The sequence below is a fragment of the Prosopis cineraria genome, unplaced genomic scaffold, assembly GCF_029017545.1.
Source record: "Prosopis cineraria cultivar Desert tree isolate PC_DT_omini unplaced genomic scaffold, ASM2901754v1 PC10, whole genome shotgun sequence".
In the NCBI taxonomy this organism is placed as follows: Eukaryota; Viridiplantae; Streptophyta; class Magnoliopsida; order Fabales; family Fabaceae; genus Prosopis; species Prosopis cineraria.
In genome coordinates this window covers 5,643,745-5,662,441 of record NW_026555341.1, presented here as the reverse complement: position 1 = coordinate 5,662,441, position 18,697 = coordinate 5,643,745, and the positions used below count along the sequence as shown (strand labels likewise).

The window sequence follows — 18,697 nt, the reverse complement described above, 5'->3', positions numbered from 1 at the left end:
TTTAAAATTTTTAAAAACTTTTCTATCATTAATAAATTTATATAAATTATTAAATTATTTTTATTAAAAATAAATTATTTACAATTTTTTTTTTTTACATTGTTGTCAATGTAATAAAAAATTATGAATCATTTATTTTTAATAAAAATAATTTAATAATTTATATAAATTTATTAATAATAATTTTAAAAAAAATTTAAAAAATTATAATATTTTAAGAAATTTTTTAAATAAAATCGTCCGAAGCAATAATTTCCTTTTCCTCCTCCTCAAAGTAGGAATACGGTTCAGGTTGAGCAACCGGGAATTGTTTGGAGGGGACGCCGTCAGTTGGACCCTGACCATGTCTGTTCTTCTTCTTCCATGGCGGCTCTGTCCCGCAAAACCCTATTTCTTGGTCGGTCCCTTTCGCTCCTGTCCCATCTAGCTCGAGTTGATCATTCACTACCTGCTATTCGAACCATGAGCTCCGGGTCTCCTCAGCGCGTCTTCCAGCTCAAGTTAGATCCACTGACCGGTAACTCAGAATGGGTCGTGATTGAAGAAGACGAGGAAGAAAGCTTTGCATACAAGTTTCAGCAACCTCTTCTGGCCATGACCTCCTATTTAGATATGCTCAATGATTCTAGGAGGAATAGAGCTTTCCGGGAAGCCATTGAAAAAACCATTACCAAGCCCTGCCACGTCCTCGACATCGGGTATTCTGACTGTAAACATAAATGCTGCATAGTATTATCTCTATTTCATTAGCCATTGGATTTTAGATACCGCAAGATTCAACCAATATTGATGAAAAGTGTAGTTTGTGAGAAATAATGTACACAATAACTGTGCAGTGCTGGCACTGGACTTCTATCGATGATGGCTGCGCGAGCTATGGGCTCTGGTGACTCTATCGCGCCTGGAAGCGGGAAAGGGATGGTAACAGCATGCGAGTCTTACCTTCCAATGGTAAAGTTGATGAAAAAAGTTATCCGCTTGAATCAATTGGAAGGTAATATCAAAGTCATCAACAAGCGCTCTGATGAACTCAAAGTTGGCGTTGATATTCCGTCGCGTGCAGATGTACTTGTAAGTTGCAATACATTGAAGTCAAGATAGATTTTTTTTTTGGTTATTTTTCTTCATATTTAACAATCGTTGTTAATTTTTTGCACGTAAGATGATGTTGGGAACGTTGTGTCTTAGGATTCAAAGGATCGAATCGTATTACAACCCATCTGTTAGTTGCTCCGTTATAACTAATTATCGAACGTTAATAAGTAGTAGAACTAATTGCTGGTTTCTCATTAGTTGTTGCAAAATCAAGCGAAGCCTAGGACGTTCTCTTCGTTGAAAAAATAAACCACGGTAATATTTATTGCAGGTAAGCGAGATACTTGACTCAGAACTGCTGGGCGAGGGACTTATACCGACGTTGCAAAATGCACATGACATGTTATTGGTGGAAAATCCTTTAACTGTGCCGTATCGAGCAACTACTTATGGACAGGTACTTTAGGGAGTCTTAAACTATTCTGCCTTCTCATGAATTCTTCTTTTGGTTTCAAGCCAATGATTAAATGATATTTTATATGATCTTATAAAGTTAAGTTATTCTTGGTTAAATTCTCTCTTTCTTTTGTTTCCGAGTCTCACAGAGTTTGAGCCTTTTCCCCCCTTATCCCTCTTTCAGCTGGTTGAAAGCAGATTCTTGTCACAGCTGCATGGTTTGCGTAACAATGAAGCAAGTTTATCTGATGGCATTCGTCTCATCCCTCCAGGACAGGATAGTGTTTTGAGCATCAAACACCAGCAGTATGCCATGCATTGCAATCCAATAAGAGAAGAAATAAAACTGGTAACTTTATTTGTAATTCTTTAACTGGCTTCATAAAAAAAATTTGCTTCTACTCAAAATTAAGATCCATCCAGCTTTCAGAACCCTTCAAAGTTTTTGAATTTGAATTTTGGAAACGGCCAGAGAGTCATGGAGAAACTGATCTGCAGATAAAGGCAACTAATGATGGTAGAGTTCATGCTGTGATCTCATGGTATTGATCTATGTGTTGTAATTTGAGGTGTTAATCCTATCTCAGTATCTCCACTTGGCTAATAGCAGTTATTGTTATCAGGTGGGTACTTCAACTTGATCAAGAAGGGACAATCTATTATTCCACTGCTCCTCGGTGGATAGACTTACCAGCAGTTACAAGTGAGATTTTTATTTTTCCCCCTTTCAAATAATTAAATTAGTTGTTCTGGGTGCCTAGACTTAGCTTGCCGATTACTACTATTGCTGTGTTGCCTTCTGAAAATTATATTACAGAGCTAAGGCGGATATCATATAGGAAATTAAACTATCACATTATATAAACCATTACGGTCAATAATGTCCTGAAGTCTTCATTAACATGTCATGGGCCGATGCTATTCCAGGTTCTATTGATTGGTGTGACCATTGGAAACAGTGCGTTTGGTTTGTTCCTGGTGATGGTATTACCACATTCAAGGGGGACGAAATTTGTTTGCGTGCTATACATACTGATACCAGGATCTTGTACAATCTAGAGACCCAAATACCAAGAACTGAAGTTTTACAGCATAGGTTGAGTGATGCAGATTTACCAATCGTACTGTCACCAGAAAGGATCGCAATCTATGGAGACAGGGAATGGAGGCTTTCAATATTGAAAACAGTGGAAAATGTTGTAAGTTATTCATCCTACTCTTCCCTTGATGTATGGCTTATGCCTTTTCACTAGATATGGAGCAGATTTACTTGTAGAAACTCCTTGTTCGAACTTGCTTCATTGACCATATGTTGTTTATTTACTTGAAGTATAATGTATACAGCTGCAGGGAAAAGTTTGCTTGTTATGCTTGGCTGCAGATGATAGTGTATTTTTACCTCTTCTTGTGGCACATCTTTCAGAGAGATCACATGTAATTTCTTTATTTCCTGGGCTGGGGAGGAAGGGCCTCCAATATTTGCAAGCTGTTTGTCATGCGAATGGTTTATCAAGTGATCGCATAGAAGTTATAGAAAAAGGGGCGAAACATTTGACCATGCATGATACACATCAGAAAAAGGTTGGATTTCCTTGTTTCACTATATTTCACTATATGTTGTGTGAATAATTTGAATGCATTTGTACAAGGTATTTTAGAAACTCAGAGATGGGAGATCACTTTATGTTTGCCTGTAGATTTAGGCTAGGAAATCATGAGATTAAACAGAATTATATAGACTATACTTATATTAACATGAGGATGATGACTAATTAATTTAGAAATTTATGCGTGCCTGTTCATCTGTAGGCTGACCTGTTGATAGCAGAACCATTTTATTATGGACATGATGGCATGCTTCCTTGGGAGAACCTGCGGTTTTGGTATGCTTCTTAACCAATATTCTTTTGATGACCAAGTTGTTTTGCTGCATTGACTCCGTTGTGGTTGATGAATTATCTATGCATGTGCAAGTGTTCTTTGTTGCATGACCTGATATTTATTATGAAAACCTGTGAGTGATAGATTGTGTTGAAATTTAACCCTAAATCACATCATCTTTTCTAATATCTCTTGGGACATTTAACACAACCACATGAAAAATTTGGTGAGACCAACCAAACAGTCTTGGCTCAATAGTGGTAGAACTTACACTAAGCCTGAAGGATTTGAATTCAGATACCAATTGGAGCCAAATACCGAAGTGAGACCATTTGTATTTTAGACCCTGAAGGCACTGTAAATTAGTGAATAATGTATTTATGGCATGTAACATGGTCTTAATACTAAGTTTAAAAGAAAGAGTCTCTACTGAATTTTGAGATGTGATCTGTTTATATGACATCTGTATTCTGGTATTTCTGCATGCTTATTTGGAATGTGAAAAATGGTTGGCCCAATCATTAAATATGTTACTGCTGATTTTTGGGAGTCTGTATTTCACTAACTGAGCTACTTCGTGTATAATATTGTTTTAAAGGAAAGACCGGACAACTCTTGATTCCATCCTCTCTGAAGATGCTGTGATTGTTCCTCGTAAAGGAATATTGAAGGCTTGTGCCATGTCTCTTCCTGTAAGTTAGCTGCTTTTCACCCTCTTAAACTTTGATTTGCCAAAACGCACTTAAAGACACGGTGATTTTTGTTGCTTAAAAAACCAACTGTTCTTGCAAAGTTAACTTGTCAAGGGGACAGGACCTTTTATATTTTGCTTGCTGGCATGGCTGTATGATTAATGAGATGGATTTTTCCAGGATCTTTGGAAAAGTCGCTGCTGCTTGAGGAAGATAGAAGGTTTTGAGCATTCAGTGGTAAATACCACATTAGGGGCTTGTGGCCATCTACCTGAATCAGAAGAGGCTCCTTGTCTTCCCTTTTTTGTCTGGCAATGTGGGGAATTTGAGGTAAAATCTACTAAAAAGCCTCTTTTGCATGAGATAGTTGAACGTGAAGAAGAAAAGAGATTTCCATTGTGGAATAAGTGAATAACAATCTTTCACTAGTATCAATACAGCCTTGTTAACAATTTTTCAGGAACTTAGTGAGACATTTGCAGTTATGGAGTTTGATTGCTCAAAACAAATAGATCTATGTCAAGGGAAATCCCAGGTAAAATGAATATGACAATGCTTTCGAAGTTTTAGATGCATTTGTATGTCGCATGATCAGTGGTATATTGCCTATCATAGTCCGGGTATTTGTTAGACACATAATTCCTTAGCATAAGAATTTGGTGGTGACCTTTATGACCTAACATCGGTTACTCGTGAACTTGCTAATTAAATCGCTTTATTAGATCCCACAGGGCAGCATCAGGTGGGTTAAAATTACCCTTGCCACTAAATATTTGTGACTAGAAAGATTAGGGAGTAATATCCTACCTTAGAAGAGATAGTTTGATATTTATCTACAATAAGTGTCCGGAACTCAATCTAACACATGTTCTCAAAATAAAAACTCGTATGCTGCAGGTAAAGTTTATTAAGAACGGGGTGTGCCATGGATTTGTACTGTGGATTGACTGGGTGATGGATTTGCAGAATGCCATTGTTTTGTCTACTGGTCCAGGTATGGCTCTTCTCCCCTTCCTTTAAAAAGGCAGCCTGTATAGTGCCCTCAACTAGCAAAATGACAGATATAAAACTAATCAAAAGATGAACGATATATAACTACAAGGAGCTTTTGCTTGTGTGCACTTTGCTCACACCATGTTATATATGATTTCAGACAAGAGATATTGGAAGCAGGGAGTGAAGCTTCTGGCAACACCAAGGGCAGTAGGACCCCAAGGCTCAAGAAATGTGGGAGAATCGTGTTCTGCAGTTGTTGAAGCATCCTTTGATCCATCAAATGGGGGACTCAAAATAGTGTTTGATTTCTTGTGATGCCCATATTACAATGTTGCAACTGGAAAGAGCGCGAAAATCAGTGGTAGACAAGGTGGGCAGCTGACATTGTGTTGATGAATTGATCTTGACAAGTTCGAGAATTTGTGGGGTTCAGCTCTTGCTTTCCTTGTCACTTTTCTAAAGCTGATGCACCTATGCTGCCTCTGCTTAGATCTGATGGAGCAACTTCACAGAACCTGAAGCAGTATGTCACAACTGATAAGGTAGATGAAACCCAATGCTATCCGCTATTACGTTTTCTTTGGAAGAGAATTGTGGTGCCTTGAGGGATTTTTTCTTTAAGATAATATATTCAGGTTATTCCGTTAAATCTTGTTCCTCTTTCCTAATCTCTCCGTTTTCATACTTCTATATGCAGCATCCAAGCTGGGCAGGATTGCCATTTTTCTGCACTGTCTGAAACGTTTTGATTACCATACAACAAAATTCTCAATTCATGTAATCGAATCATCGAATATATATATATATTTATATTACTCATCAAGTACACGTTATTTTTTTTTTTTAGGTAATTTTAGAAACTCATTTGATGAGAGATTAATACAAGTCAAGGGGGTGAAAATATAACGGCCCGTTTCAATTGTCAAGTAATTCATATAAATAATTAGGTTAGGTGTATTTTTTGCCAATGAAATATTTTACGATAAACACTCAATACTTTAAATTATTAGTTATAGTAATATTATCTTTATAGTATTAAAATGTAGCAATTTAGCCTTTAATGTTAAATACGTGAACATTAATTGTTGGTTGAAAAAGAGAGAGAGAGAGAGAGAATCTGACTAGAACTTAAAAAATATAATAGTTTAGATGGTAATTTTCAACTTTTCATTACTCCCTCATCATCCGCAACCTTGACGCAGACCCAGTTCCGAGTCTACCTAAACGATGACGTAGAACCCACTCGCCGGCTTTGGTCCCAAGTCCTACTAAGCATCTGCGAGATCCCACAGGACTTGGATTTTGATTTTGAGGTCGTGGATTTGGATCGTTTTGTTGCCTTTGCTCTTACCTAGTTGCCGAGGATTGGTGACTGATTATGGCTGGACGCTTGTTTTTTTATTTTTTTATTTTTTTAGTTACCGGATGAATTCGATTTTGAAGGTGTATATGCCACTATGATTTTTCTTGACTTCGCCTGAGATTTTCTGGTCTTTGATGAAAGGGGTTGATGGGTAGATAGCCATCAGTTTCTTAATTTCCTCAGACGATTCCAGAATTTGCCAAATTTTCTTGGAGTTTCCGAGCATCTTTCTTCATCTTCCATCGGCGTTGCACCATTGGCTTAACTCCATTAACGGTACTTGGCGTGGTAGTAGCGGGAACATCGTTCGTGGTCTCATCGTGTGCCCTGGCATCGTGCTCCAGAGCGCGCTTCCCGAGAGAGAGAGAGGGTTAAAAAAAATAAATTTTCATTTTTGCCCTTCTTCTAGTCAACCACTCAACTTGGATATGCTTGGCACTGACAGGTGGAAAGTTAACGATCAAACTTGAGAATTTATTGGCAGGTGGAGAATGCTCTAATTAAATTGTTACAGGGGTCAAAATGTTCAAAAAATATTTTAAGTCCCGTTTGACTGTTGAAAAAAAAAAATAAAATGAATTAAAAAAATTAAAATAAAAATAAATTAAATTATTTTTTTATCAAAGTAAGTATGATAAAACTATTAATATATATTATAAATATAAAAATTATTATATTTTTTTAAAAATTTTATGAATTATAATTTTTATATTTATGAATTAGTTACTCCATTTTTTTATGCAAGTAGTTCACCTATTTTTTTCACTTGTCTTATTTTTATTTTTATTTTTTTAATTTATTTTATTTTAATTCTTTTTTAATAATCTAACAGAACTTAGGTCATGTTTAATATACTGATGAAGTAGGAGTGACATTAGGATTGGCTAATATCAATTTTTTATGTTTGGTACGAAATAATGAAAGATTTAATTTTAATCTCATTCCCACTTATATGAGGTCCCAATACCACCCGCTCGTGGTCTTGGGAAAGCAATCCTGGGATTACATAATTTCATACCAAATTGCCCTCTTGTCCATCAGCTATCCTCATGTCCATTCTTATCGCCGTCCGAGTGAAGCGTGAATGGCGTCTACTCTCTACTCCATGTCCGTTCTCACCGCCGACGTCCTGAAAGATCAGATCTGGTTATGCAAGTTCAGATCCGGTGAGCTCGACGACAACCCCTCTCCCTTCTTGGTCCCGATTTGCTCGACGACAACCCTCTACCTCCTTGGTCCAGATATAGCGAGCTCGACAGCGGTGAAGGTAGTGGCTGAGGAGGACAAATATGAGTAGCTATGGAACTTGGGTTCATCAAAATGATTCCCACTTTTGAGAAGAATGATGAAGAAGACGAATCTGGGTTCATTGAAAGCATCCCCACTTTCAGGTAGAATAATGATGATGCTGATGAACCCGAGGGGATGAAGAAGAAAAAGATTAGGGCAATATTGTCTTTTTACTAGTTTTGGGGGTAAAATAAACCCGTGTCCCCTTTTTTTATTTTTGTTTTAATCCTTGGCTCTACCAAATACAATTTTAAAATTTATTCTCAGTTCTCAATCCCATTTTTAATCCCTTAAAAATCAAGGCCCCGTACTAAACAGGTCATTTGGGTATTGAATATTCTTAAGAGTCCTCAAAGAAAATTTCAAAAATAAAAATACATCTTTATCTTAAATTTAATAGCAACAGCAATGCCAACGCATGGGATGGCATATTTTGAGCCTCCTTAGATACTCATTGGAAATTAATTTTGGGACGAAAATCATGATTTTATAAAATTTTATTCAAACACTCTTATTTTATAAAATTTTTTTTGGTGTGTGAAATTTCATTTTAAAAAAAATAAAATTTTTTTCATTTATAAAACTCTATTTAACTTCTTTTTTTTGTATTATTTACCTATACATTTGAAATTAATGTTTAAGAAATCATCCAAATATCATCATATTTTAATGATTAATTTTTTTTATAACCAATTTTTTTAATTGAAATCCGAACACACCCTTAAATACCATTTAGAATCAATTGTGAGGTCCAAAATCATAATTTTAAAAAAAGACATGTAAACTCCCATAACTTTCCTAAATTTTATTTTACAAAAGCTAACCAAACATTCATCATTTTTCCAAACTTTATTTGGTGCCGGAAACCCTATTTTCTAAATTTTCGTCCGTTTGTTAAATTAATTTTAAAAAATCTTATCCAAACATAATCATATTTTGTTAAATAATTTTTTTTCATTTAAAATCCAAACGCCTTTTATTTGTCTGCAGAGAATTGCCGTGTCATCACGTCCCAAACGTAGATTAGATGGTGCTAGTGCAGCAGTGCAAGGCTTGTCCGCGCGTTCTTATCTGCAACTATAATCTTTTTTAATCAAATGCTATTTATAAACGTGCACAAGATCCAATTTATGCAACAGTGGGATGAGGCCACGCAGCTGGGGGCGACTTTTATTATTATTTTTTATGAGTGAAAAACAGCCACTAAACTGAAAAGAGTCCATACATATAATAATTAAGAAAAAAGAAAAGGATAGAAAACAAATAAAACAAATTTGCACAAGCTGAAAATAGACGGTCCTAAACAAACGAAGGAAAGCACCAGCTTTGGACTGTATTTGTTTTCAGGCCGATGGTCTGGTATATACACACCACTTATTAACGTAATTCATGTTGTCAGCAACCCGTCATAATATGTCAGACAGGGTGGCAGATTTCATTACTAATTGTGATTAATGGAATAGAGCAAGGTTGGAGATTTGGCTCCCGCAAAATATTGTTAACAAGATCACTAGCATTCAGATCCCGAGAGAGAGGAGGGGTGAGGATAAATTTATCTGGAAGCCATTCAATGATGGCTCCTTCAATATAAAATCTGTCTACTCTTTCATTGCTGCAAGTGCAAGCGATCAACAAGACCCACTCTAGAGAACAATATGGAGAACTCAATGCGGAGAGAAAATGAAGACCTTTCTATGGCTGTTAGCAAAGAACAGGCTTCATACCGGAGAACTAAGAGCTCGACAAGGAATGGATGAGTTTGAAGAATGCCCGTTCGAATGTGGCGAACCGGAAACTTCTTTGCATGTGGTTATGGATCGTCAAATAGCACGCTTAATCTGAAATGAATTGGTCGAAACTAGTCATTGGCAACTCTTCACGACTATTAATAATACATATTGGATCAAATGGAATGCCAAACGGAATGTAAGAAAGGATTCTACAAAAAAAGGTACCTTGGTTCTTTCTTTTTATTTATGTCTGCTGGGAATTGTGGAAGCTTATACGTAAAAGGCTGTTTGATTTAGAAGAGGATATTCCTGCCTTGGATGCTACAAACTATATATCGAGAGCCCTTACAGATAGGCAACTACTTGGTAAAATTAATAGCAAAAGAGCTTTATTGCATCGTCAACATAGCTGGCACCCGCCTAGACCTGGTTTTGTTAGAATAGATACAGATGGCACGGTGATTGCTAATGGAGATGCTACTTGCGCTGGTATAATCAGAGACACTCTGGGTAATTGGGTCTCGGGCTTTTGTTGGAGACGTTCCATTGACGATCGCTGAGCTAATTGGGATCAAGATGGGACTTGAGTTTTGCTGGTTTCATGGTTTGTATAATGTGGAGTTATTCTTGGACTACGCTACAGCTATCAATCCAGTTGCTAGAGATCAGACTTCCACCCATCCTTATCAGGAAGTCATCGATGATACAAAGAACTTGCTCCACAGAGATTGGTCTATCTTGATTAATTTCATGGATAGAGAAGCTAATTGTTTAGTTGACTGCTGAGTTAAGAATTGTCATACTTTTCTTAACGACTTGTACATCTTTGATCAAAAACCTCTTTTCTTGTTAGGGTGGTAGTGGATCAAAGATTTGGTGTTTTTGTTTTTTTGCTTTGTACTGCTACTGTTGTTGGAGGATTTCGTTTCATTAAAAACACTAACTAACAAGTGGAGAATGACATATTAAAACATGGAGCAAACTTTTGTTGGTAGAGATCTTCTGGCTAAAATTCTTCAGAAGCTCACAAGGACCAATTTTGCTCTTAAAATGAAGGAGTTTCCTAGTTTTCATGATTGAGGCAAGTAGTTTCCCTTGAGTTAAGCGATAGGTGCCCTGAAAATTAAACAAAAGAAATTTTTTAAACAGCATAAAATAGTGTATGATAATTCTATTAGAACCTTTTACTTGGAAAATTCTATGAAGGATATTGCCAATCACAACTCGCCAGATTTTCAAGATAAGCAAGTCTTGCAGGCCATTGGGAGCGACTTTGTCCCACCAAGTCTCCATGTCTACTAGTGATAGTAATTTTCAAGAAACTAGAAATTTGTTGTCGTGGTATCTTTTTAGGATTTAAATAATTTAAAATTAAGATGGGAGGATTCCTGTGATTTTTTATGAAAAATGAAAAAAAAATATTTTATAAAAAATAATAAAATAAGTGAAAATGGTGAAAAAAAAAACTTCAAATAAATTCATTAATCCCAATTTTAAAGAATTTGAATTCATCTTTTTAATATATTGATATGCTCCCTCCTGTCTTATTTGTTTGGGTAGAGGAAGAAATTTTTTTATCCTATTTATAAGTTATATCAAAAACTTATTATGACAAATTTAAATATTAATAAAAAATATATATTATTAATATATATGTATATATATTTAATAGGAATAAAATTGAGAATATATTAAGTTTTTAAATAAAATTAATAAAATTTAAATTTTTTTAATTTTAATAATATATATTAAAAATTATTTATATTTATAAATATCATTAGAGGGGTCCACGTTCCAATTTTTTTTTTAAGGGTTTTTTTTTTTTAAGGGATAGTCTTACAATTGGCCAATTGGGTGGGCTGGGTGTTATCCGAAGCACGCACCACGTCGAAAAGGAAAGAGGCTCGTCAGCACTTATTACACTATTTTTTCTGTCGTCTTATTCTTATCGTCGAGGAAACACGCCTGCGCTGCACCGAATCGTCTGGATCAACCTGATGGGGTTCCACATAGTGGCTCTAGTGAATCTCCATCTGAAACTCGGCTGCCACAGTCTCCGCCCATCATTGGCTTGGCTGGCATGGCCTCTCTCGCTCAAGCTCTTTCTTAGTCAGAGAATCGTGCGCGAAGCTTTCTCCGATGCCGCCTGCTCATTCAGGCTTTTCTTGTTTCAATTAGGTCAGATTGCCTTCCACGGTGAATCGCTTCCCTCCGCCACCAGATTCCAACGAGCTCTTCGCTTAATCGGTCGAAGGGTCATCGGTTCCAGACCGGCACATACCACGGAGCTTGATCCGTTGCCGGAGAGCTTTCACACCCTTTCCCTTATCTCTCTTTAATCCTCTTCTTTCTCTCCTGTTCTGTGTGCCTCGTTTATAGATCACTTGGTTTGGTTATATGTAACTGTTTTGCGTCTTCGATCTTATGAAAAAAAAAAATTCCTAATTGTCGGGAAGCAGATATCGATCCTTCCGTGTCTGCTCAAAGTGGATCTTTCTTTTTCACCGGCGAGGAACCTTTTCAACAAATTTGGATGCGAGTGAGTGGTTTTTCGTTATGCTGAGATTCGGCGTTACCGTGAGGGACAGCTATCACGCTGTCTCTGGGTCCCCGTGTTGGAGAAGGTTTCTTCCGAGGCAGGTTCATACGAGTGTTGCTTCTGATTTGTTTTTTTTCATATGAAGATAATATTATATTTGATGGGGATGGCCTTTATATATACATTATTACATTATCTTGTAGTATAATATAAGAATATAACATATTTGTGTTATTAATTTAATATATCAATTCGATATTGATGATGTGTACCTAGGTCGTGGTCACGAATGCCCTACATTCCACGTTTGTCAATTTTTTTAATGCCCAGTGCTTTCAAAATCTTATTTTAAATCCAAATTTTTTATACTTTTATTGGCCTTTTTATTTATTATTTTGTGTCAATTGTACCGTTTTATTCGTTATAATTGTTCTTGTCTCCATCGAAGGAAATACACTTCAGGAGGTTTATTCATCCTGCATAGCCTACGTAGATTTGTAATTGCCAGAGGAAGCTCCCAGCACCTGGTCATAGCAAACAATCCTCATGCCCCTTTTGGTGGCTGCTAGGCTAAGCTGCCAACACCATTTTCATCCATATGACCATATCAGATTTGCAATCTGGTCACAATAATAAATCTATAATTGCTTTCTATTATCATTGAAAAAGGGTCTAGAATACCCTGAATATGTGTCGATTAAATTATCCTTTCACCGGCACTTCAATCAAATCGCAGTTAATGCGAATATTTCTCTCTACAATAATTTTACTCCCATTTAATTCGTGTTTATGAATCAGAAACAAGTTTGCCAGACATAAATTTACCTGCAAGAATCTCACTCCCGGCAATGTCATGACCAGAAACACCCTAATCCAAGATGCAGTCCTCTCTTTGGTCTTAAATATACGGGCTTGCTGAAGAGTTTAATTTAGTTTTAATTGTAAGATCTCAATTTACATTATTTCTCATATTTATTATTTTTCGCTCAAACTAGTGAAACTGCTCTTACTGTGTTGCTTAGAAAAATTAAATTTATGCATCGCTTATAAAAGGATGGGTCTTTTAGAAAAGCCAAGATGCATTTTCTTAATAAATAATAACAAATTTAATCAATTTCCTTAACATATACTCCCTCAACTAAAAAATGAGAGGCACTTTTGAGGGTTTGGATATTAAAAAATATAAAATATTTTTAATGTTTTAAAGTGTAACATGTTTTTTTTAAAGTGCCCATAATAAATAAATAAATTATTTTATATTTATTTTAAAGTAAAATATTCTATTAAATAGAAGTAAATATAGAAAAATAGTGTTAATTTAAAGATAATTGACTAATTTCTTTGCAGATGTGATTCAATTAAAAACGTTTCACATTTTTGAAGGGAAGGACTAAAAAATTAGTTATTTGGCTATTATATTGACGATGAAGGGAGTAATTGGTTTGCAATCCGATTCTCGCCACATGAATCCTTCAACTCTATTCTCGACTACTACTTTTCATGCAGGAACAACCACCACACAACATTCAGGACCACAAGGACAATCAATTAGTTTGAAAGAAACATAAATCCCTCACCCTTAGAAGCCAAGGAAATCAAAATTTTCTCACCAAAAAGAGAAACGTTACTCATTAAGAACTTTTTGAGTTTTTTTAATTTACATGAACCTTTCTATTAGAGATAATTTTGAGTTTTCTAACACTGCCGAGTATTAAGTGTGAGTACTTTTTTTAAAAAAAATCAAACTTTAATTAGTTATATTGTGAGAAACTAAAACCTTATATTAAAAATAATCCGTTGTTAATTTTTGAGTTGGACAGGTCCTTTACTTTCAAGTCAAAGATGTATATGAAACACTCAAGGTTTTATAGGGACAGAGACAAAGGGCCAATTACGCTTGAAAAGTTGGATCTCCAAGTGCGGCCCATGATTGAATATGCCTTCTGTTTCCGGACCAAAAAAAATCTCGTTTTGTACTCCAAAAAAAAATCTCGTTTCGCTCCTCTGCAGTTCTGCTCTTGCTCTTGCGCCCCGTCTCATCCCTCTCTTCTCACCATCCCCGCACTATCCTCGTCCTGATTTTGTCTGCCAGGTGAGTACGGCCAAGCAAACTCGGCAGAAAAACTGAAGGTCGAACTCCGCTGCCGTATTTTGTTCGCAAAAGGTGAGAACCATGGCGTCCTGATTCTATCAACTGGTGCTTATTTTGTTTCGGGGTATGGTTTCTTTCTTTCTCAACTAAAAAAAAATTTCTGCCCGATATTTGTTCCGAGATTTCGATAATTATGGTGTTTTCAGCCTTCGATTTTGTTTTGCGTGATACGTGTGGGTAGAACTCAATCTTATTTTGGTTACTGTCCGTTTGATTATCTTCTCCTGTGTATTCAGGAGGACTAGTCAGAAGTAATGACGACCGCAGCCCGACCCACATGGGCACCTGCTAAGGGTGGCAACGAACAAGGTGGCACTCGAATTTTCGGTCCATCACAAAAATACTCATCAAGGGACCTTGCCGCACATACCACTCTCAAGCCAAGGTAGGGTTTTTGTTGCCTTTGTTCAGTAAGGTTTTCGATCATGTTTACCTTAAGTGTTGTGATATTATGGTTGCTTTTTCTTCTATGTCTCGGTTTCTTGTTGAAAGTGCCCTCCAAAAAAAAAAAACATTGGAGAAAAGCATAGAGTGAAGTGGGTTGCGGCGTTTTTCATGACCGGTATCGAGGATGTCTCACTTTATGTTTTGATTTTCGGACTGACTAGTTTTCCTAGTAAATAGATTTCCTCTCAGCATTGTGGTTTTAAATGTCCAACTTCTACTGGTGGCTACTAAGCAGTTACCAAGTTCTCTTTTCTCCCTCACTCATATGTAGTCCTCAATTATTGTGTTTCTTCGTGTAAAAATTAAAATTATTGTTAGTTGCACGAGTTTTTATCCTTGTGTGATGTTTATTAACATTACAGATTTTTCTTCATGGCTGCTTGGCCTGTAGTTGGTATCTGGTTTACCAGGTTAGGTGTTAGGTATCATTACCATGGATTTCAATTTAAATGGTTTCAATTTCAACCCATCAGTAGTTGATAGTCAAGGCTGTGTAATTAATACTTGGGCTGATATTATTAAATGAGCTAACCTTGGCATGGAAGTTATGATTGAACGTAATGCTCATAACTTCCCTCTAGACCTAGCTGCAGTATAAATGGATAAATTTTGGTCTTAATGTATGATTTTTTGAACGTAAAGGGGCAATAATTAATTTCTTGTTCTATAGAGCGTTGATATTGCTCCTTTACTTTTTTGTAGTCTTTTTCTCCATACATCAATTTTGCATTTGCTTCGACATTCTTTACCATTATTTTAAGATAAGAAAAAAATATTGGAGTTTCATACTTTTTGTTTCTCTTTTATAATTTATTTTATAAGCTTTTCTCATCAATCTTTCTTTATCTTTTGAAGTGTAAAATAGAAAAAATGAGAAATTAATGTCTAGAATTTATAATGATATAGTGGTTATATACCAATTTGGAAGTTACAAATATGTTATACTGATTTTTCCTTGCCTGAATGCGATACTGATTTGTAGACGTAGTCAAGGTGTTTGGACATTTCTTTCATTTCCTTGTAATTTGTTGCGTTGTTACTCATTTTGATCAAGCATTGTGATTAAGCTTTTGAGGCAAGTCAAGATATGATATTGCATAATGTGGTTGCAGATCTTGTCACTTTCTTTGCATTTCTAGACATGATATTACATAATGTGGTGAGAGCTTTGAAATAATTGAAGTGGGATTTTTCCTTTCAACTGAAATTTCTTGATTTAATATCTCTTCTTATGGTTTAATCATTGAAAATCACTCTTAGGTATGGACGTATGATTGGTCCTAAAAATTTAGAAAGAAATGACTTTGATGTGCCATTTGGTTGGATTCCATGTATGAGGATTACCTGTAATCCTGATGCATTCTATTATTCTGGCTGTCTGGTTGGTCCCATGTGATGTAAAGGGGGTTACATTTGATAAAGAAGGTTCCCTCACATGCTGTATTAGGGATTACATCAATAAACCTATGTAATCCCCATTACAACATCCTTTATCCAAAAATACCCCTCCCATCTCGTGCTTCTCCTCCTCACTGTTCACCTCCTCGCACCACCGTTGCATGCATCTGTTGACTTTCTTCAATCAAAACTTTAAACACCATAGCTTCAATCAATCAAGCAGACATTCAACCCAGATCTCACCCAAAAAATCAAACCAAAATAAGAAAGGAGAACGCAAATGGAGAATGACAGAGCACAAACCAAACAAACTCAATGTAATCTACATTACATTACATTCCATTACAGTCATTTCCATGAACCAAACAGGCCATGAGAGATTAAACTTATGGGTGAACTTGTGTTTATCATCAGTACATGTTGGCAATGATCGCTTGAACATGCTAGTGTAGGTTCTACCTATGCGGCTGCTTTGTTGATACATATCAGATCATTGACTTGTCTTGATTTTGTTAAATTGATGGGTGTATGATTTAGGTTACTCTAAACCCAGTTTTAATTTTAGATTTGTCTCTACTCCCCAAATATTAATATTAGTCATGATAAAATCTCCACGCTATCCAAGGATAGGAGTTATTTGTGGAACTGATGCTATTGATGAGTGATGCACAGTCATATGGGGCACCCACCTCAAATTCAGCTGTGAAGTTATTGTTATAGTTTTTTTTATAGCTAAAAAAAAAAAAAAATCTGAACATAGTGTTGGATCCAAAATGGTTTATTTCTTTCCCCGCAGGAGAGAGAAGAGATTGCATTTCCATATGAAGTTCATCACCTTTGTGATTGATGCTGCACTTGCTCCTTTTCCTGCAGTCACGTATTTGACTTGAGTTATTTCTTTCCTGACGAATGTAAATCTACCTTGCCAGGAAGGAAGGGCAGGATACTCAGGAGGAATTGCAGAGAAGGAACCTACGTGAAGAGCTTGAAGAGCGTGAAAGGAGGCATTTCTCGTTAAAAAATAAATCATATAACGGTAAAACATCAGTCATAAGAGGTTTTGTACATTTCATCATTCCTTTAAGATTTAAGTGTGTTCTATTAGGCAAGTTTTCACTGTTTCATTTGCATTATATATTGACAGATGAGAGGGATCGTGGAAAGGGAAGCCATCTCTTGTTGGAAGGTATTTTATTTGACTCTAAAATTATGCATGAATTTAAATGTCTTTGATATGTTGATATTGGACTCCAAAATAGTAAAAGAATACATAATGATTAAAAATCTTTTTTAGTGTTCTAATTTTTGTGGATCTCTAATCACCCAGGGACAAAGAGGGAAACAGAAGATCGCATTGTTCCACGTAGTGTAGATGCAGATGATTCTGATGCTGAAGCCAAAAGTGATGATGAGAGGTCATTAACGTTGCAAGCACTCTTCATTACAATCTAGCGTTTGTTACTTGTATTATTTTTGTATCTTCCAAAAAAATAGTATTATTTTTGTAATCGTTTTACATCAATACGTGGTATCAGACCTGTCACAATGCCTTCGTTCATATACAGCAGTATGTATTAAAGTGCCTCTGTTGTGTCAGTGATGATGATGAAGATGATGATGACACTGAAGCTTTGTTGGCTGAGCTTGAACACATAAAGAAGGAAAGAGCAGAGGAGAAGCTCCGTAAGGTGAATGAAGCTTGTTCTTTCTGATCATTTCCTTAGGTTGTTTCGACACACCAGTGAAACTCTCGGGATATGATTGAGCCCAGTTACTGATATATATATATATATATATATATAATCCTTATGCAGGAACGGCAACAGCGAGAGGAAGAGCTGAAAGTAAAGGAGGCTGAGCTTCTACGAGGAAACCCACTGCTAAATAATCCAACATCTTTCAATGTGAAAAGGAGGTATTGAAACTTTAGAATGAAGCAGCTGTCCGTTGTTAAATGAAATAGCCCGTGTAATTTGTTCTGGGTTTGCTGAGATGACTTGGTTTTAAACTTTGTTTGGTGTAGGTGGGATGATGATGTGGTGTTTAAGAACCAATCCCGAGGTGAAAGCAAGACGCCCAAGCGATTCATAAATGACACCATCAGGAATGACTTCCACAGGAAATTTCTGCAAAAATACATGAAGTAAACGTGTCTCTGGAATCAAGGAAACTTTGTAATTTGCCGTGGTTCATTGTATATCTAAATGTATGATTCACTGTTAATGGATGTTGATGTTCTCGGGACTGCCATCTGACAAGCAACTCATAATTTTGATGTAAACTCACGTTTGGGGTCCGTTTCGCTCCGCGCCAAATCAAAGAATACAAGAGATCCGTACGTATCTGGATCGCTTCGTTTCAATAATGGGATCAATCCCAGTCCTATCAAGAAATACGAGGGCATGCTCAATCCCGCAATCCACGTTTGTTTGTCCTGGTGGGTCAGCACTCGACAGTAGTCTGAGTTCACCTGTGCCCAATATTATCTTCTGATAGGCCCTCCACAGAGGCCCACGTTGTTACCTAATCCTTGTGTAAGTTTGTGTTGCATGGATTATACATACACGTGAGGATTGATTACGGATACACGCTATATATATATATATATATATATATTCATATCGTTGAACGGTAAATTAAGTAGTATGATGCTAATCATGAGAACGATCAGAGATTTGAATTGTTCCGTCAAATAAATAAATAAAGAAATATAAAAGC

General features: G+C 36.2%; 2 protein-coding genes across 4 annotated transcripts; both read left to right on the top strand.

Moving 5' to 3' along the window:
* Positions 1–283: 283 nt before the first annotated feature.
* On the top strand, positions 284–5,883 carry LOC129321532 (protein arginine N-methyltransferase 1.6). 2 transcript variants are annotated; one of them, XR_008596024.1, is made up of 15 exons: positions 284–698; positions 837–1,071; positions 1,367–1,492; positions 1,676–1,840; positions 1,915–2,033; positions 2,115–2,194; positions 2,419–2,690; positions 2,836–3,072; positions 3,301–3,374; positions 3,971–4,064; positions 4,245–4,394; positions 4,525–4,599; positions 4,962–5,058; positions 5,218–5,602; positions 5,758–5,883. XR_008596024.1 is itself a non-coding variant. In XM_054967321.1 (14 exons), exons 1-14 carry the CDS (start codon positions 364–366, stop codon positions 5,373–5,375), a joined length of 2,217 nt encoding a protein of 738 aa, XP_054823296.1. In that variant the 5' UTR covers positions 284–363; the 3' UTR covers positions 5,376–5,709. The 2 variants fall into 2 exon arrangements, 1 of the variants encoding a protein (XP_054823296.1); XM_054967321.1 differs by lacking the exon at positions 5,758–5,883 and having other exon boundaries at positions 5,218–5,709.
* An 8,031-nt stretch (positions 5,884–13,914) lies between these two features.
* On the top strand, positions 13,915–18,344 carry LOC129321542 (uncharacterized). Of its 2 annotated transcripts, none has more exons than XM_054967337.1 (8): positions 13,915–14,146; positions 14,371–14,519; positions 16,909–17,015; positions 17,124–17,165; positions 17,307–17,394; positions 17,577–17,667; positions 17,794–17,894; positions 18,003–18,344. In XM_054967337.1, exons 2-8 carry the CDS (start codon positions 14,389–14,391, stop codon positions 18,124–18,126), a joined length of 684 nt encoding a protein of 227 aa, XP_054823312.1. In that variant the 5' UTR covers positions 13,915–14,146; positions 14,371–14,388; the 3' UTR covers positions 18,127–18,344. The 2 variants fall into 2 exon arrangements, with proteins under 2 accessions (XP_054823312.1, XP_054823311.1); XM_054967336.1 differs by having other exon boundaries at positions 13,915–14,198.
* Positions 18,345–18,697: the final 353 nt, after the last annotated feature.

Coding starts and splice junctions, on each gene's coding strand:
- LOC129321532 (XM_054967321.1), top strand. CDS start 364: ATGGCGGCTCTGTCCCGCAAAACCCTATTTCTTGGTCGGTCCCTTTCG. Junction 3,375..3,970: donor TGGGAGAACCTGCGGTTTTG/GTATGCTTCTTA, acceptor ATTGTTTTAAAG/GAAAGACCGGACAACTCTTG. Junction 4,065..4,244: donor CTTGTGCCATGTCTCTTCCT/GTAAGTTAGCTG, acceptor GGATTTTTCCAG/GATCTTTGGAAAAGTCGCTG.
- LOC129321542 (XM_054967337.1), top strand. CDS start 14,389: ATGACGACCGCAGCCCGACCCACATGGGCACCTGCTAAGGGTGGCAAC. Junction 17,016..17,123: donor AAAAAATAAATCATATAACG/GTAAAACATCAG, acceptor ATATATTGACAG/ATGAGAGGGATCGTGGAAAG. Junction 17,895..18,002: donor TCTTTCAATGTGAAAAGGAG/GTATTGAAACTT, acceptor TGTTTGGTGTAG/GTGGGATGATGATGTGGTGT.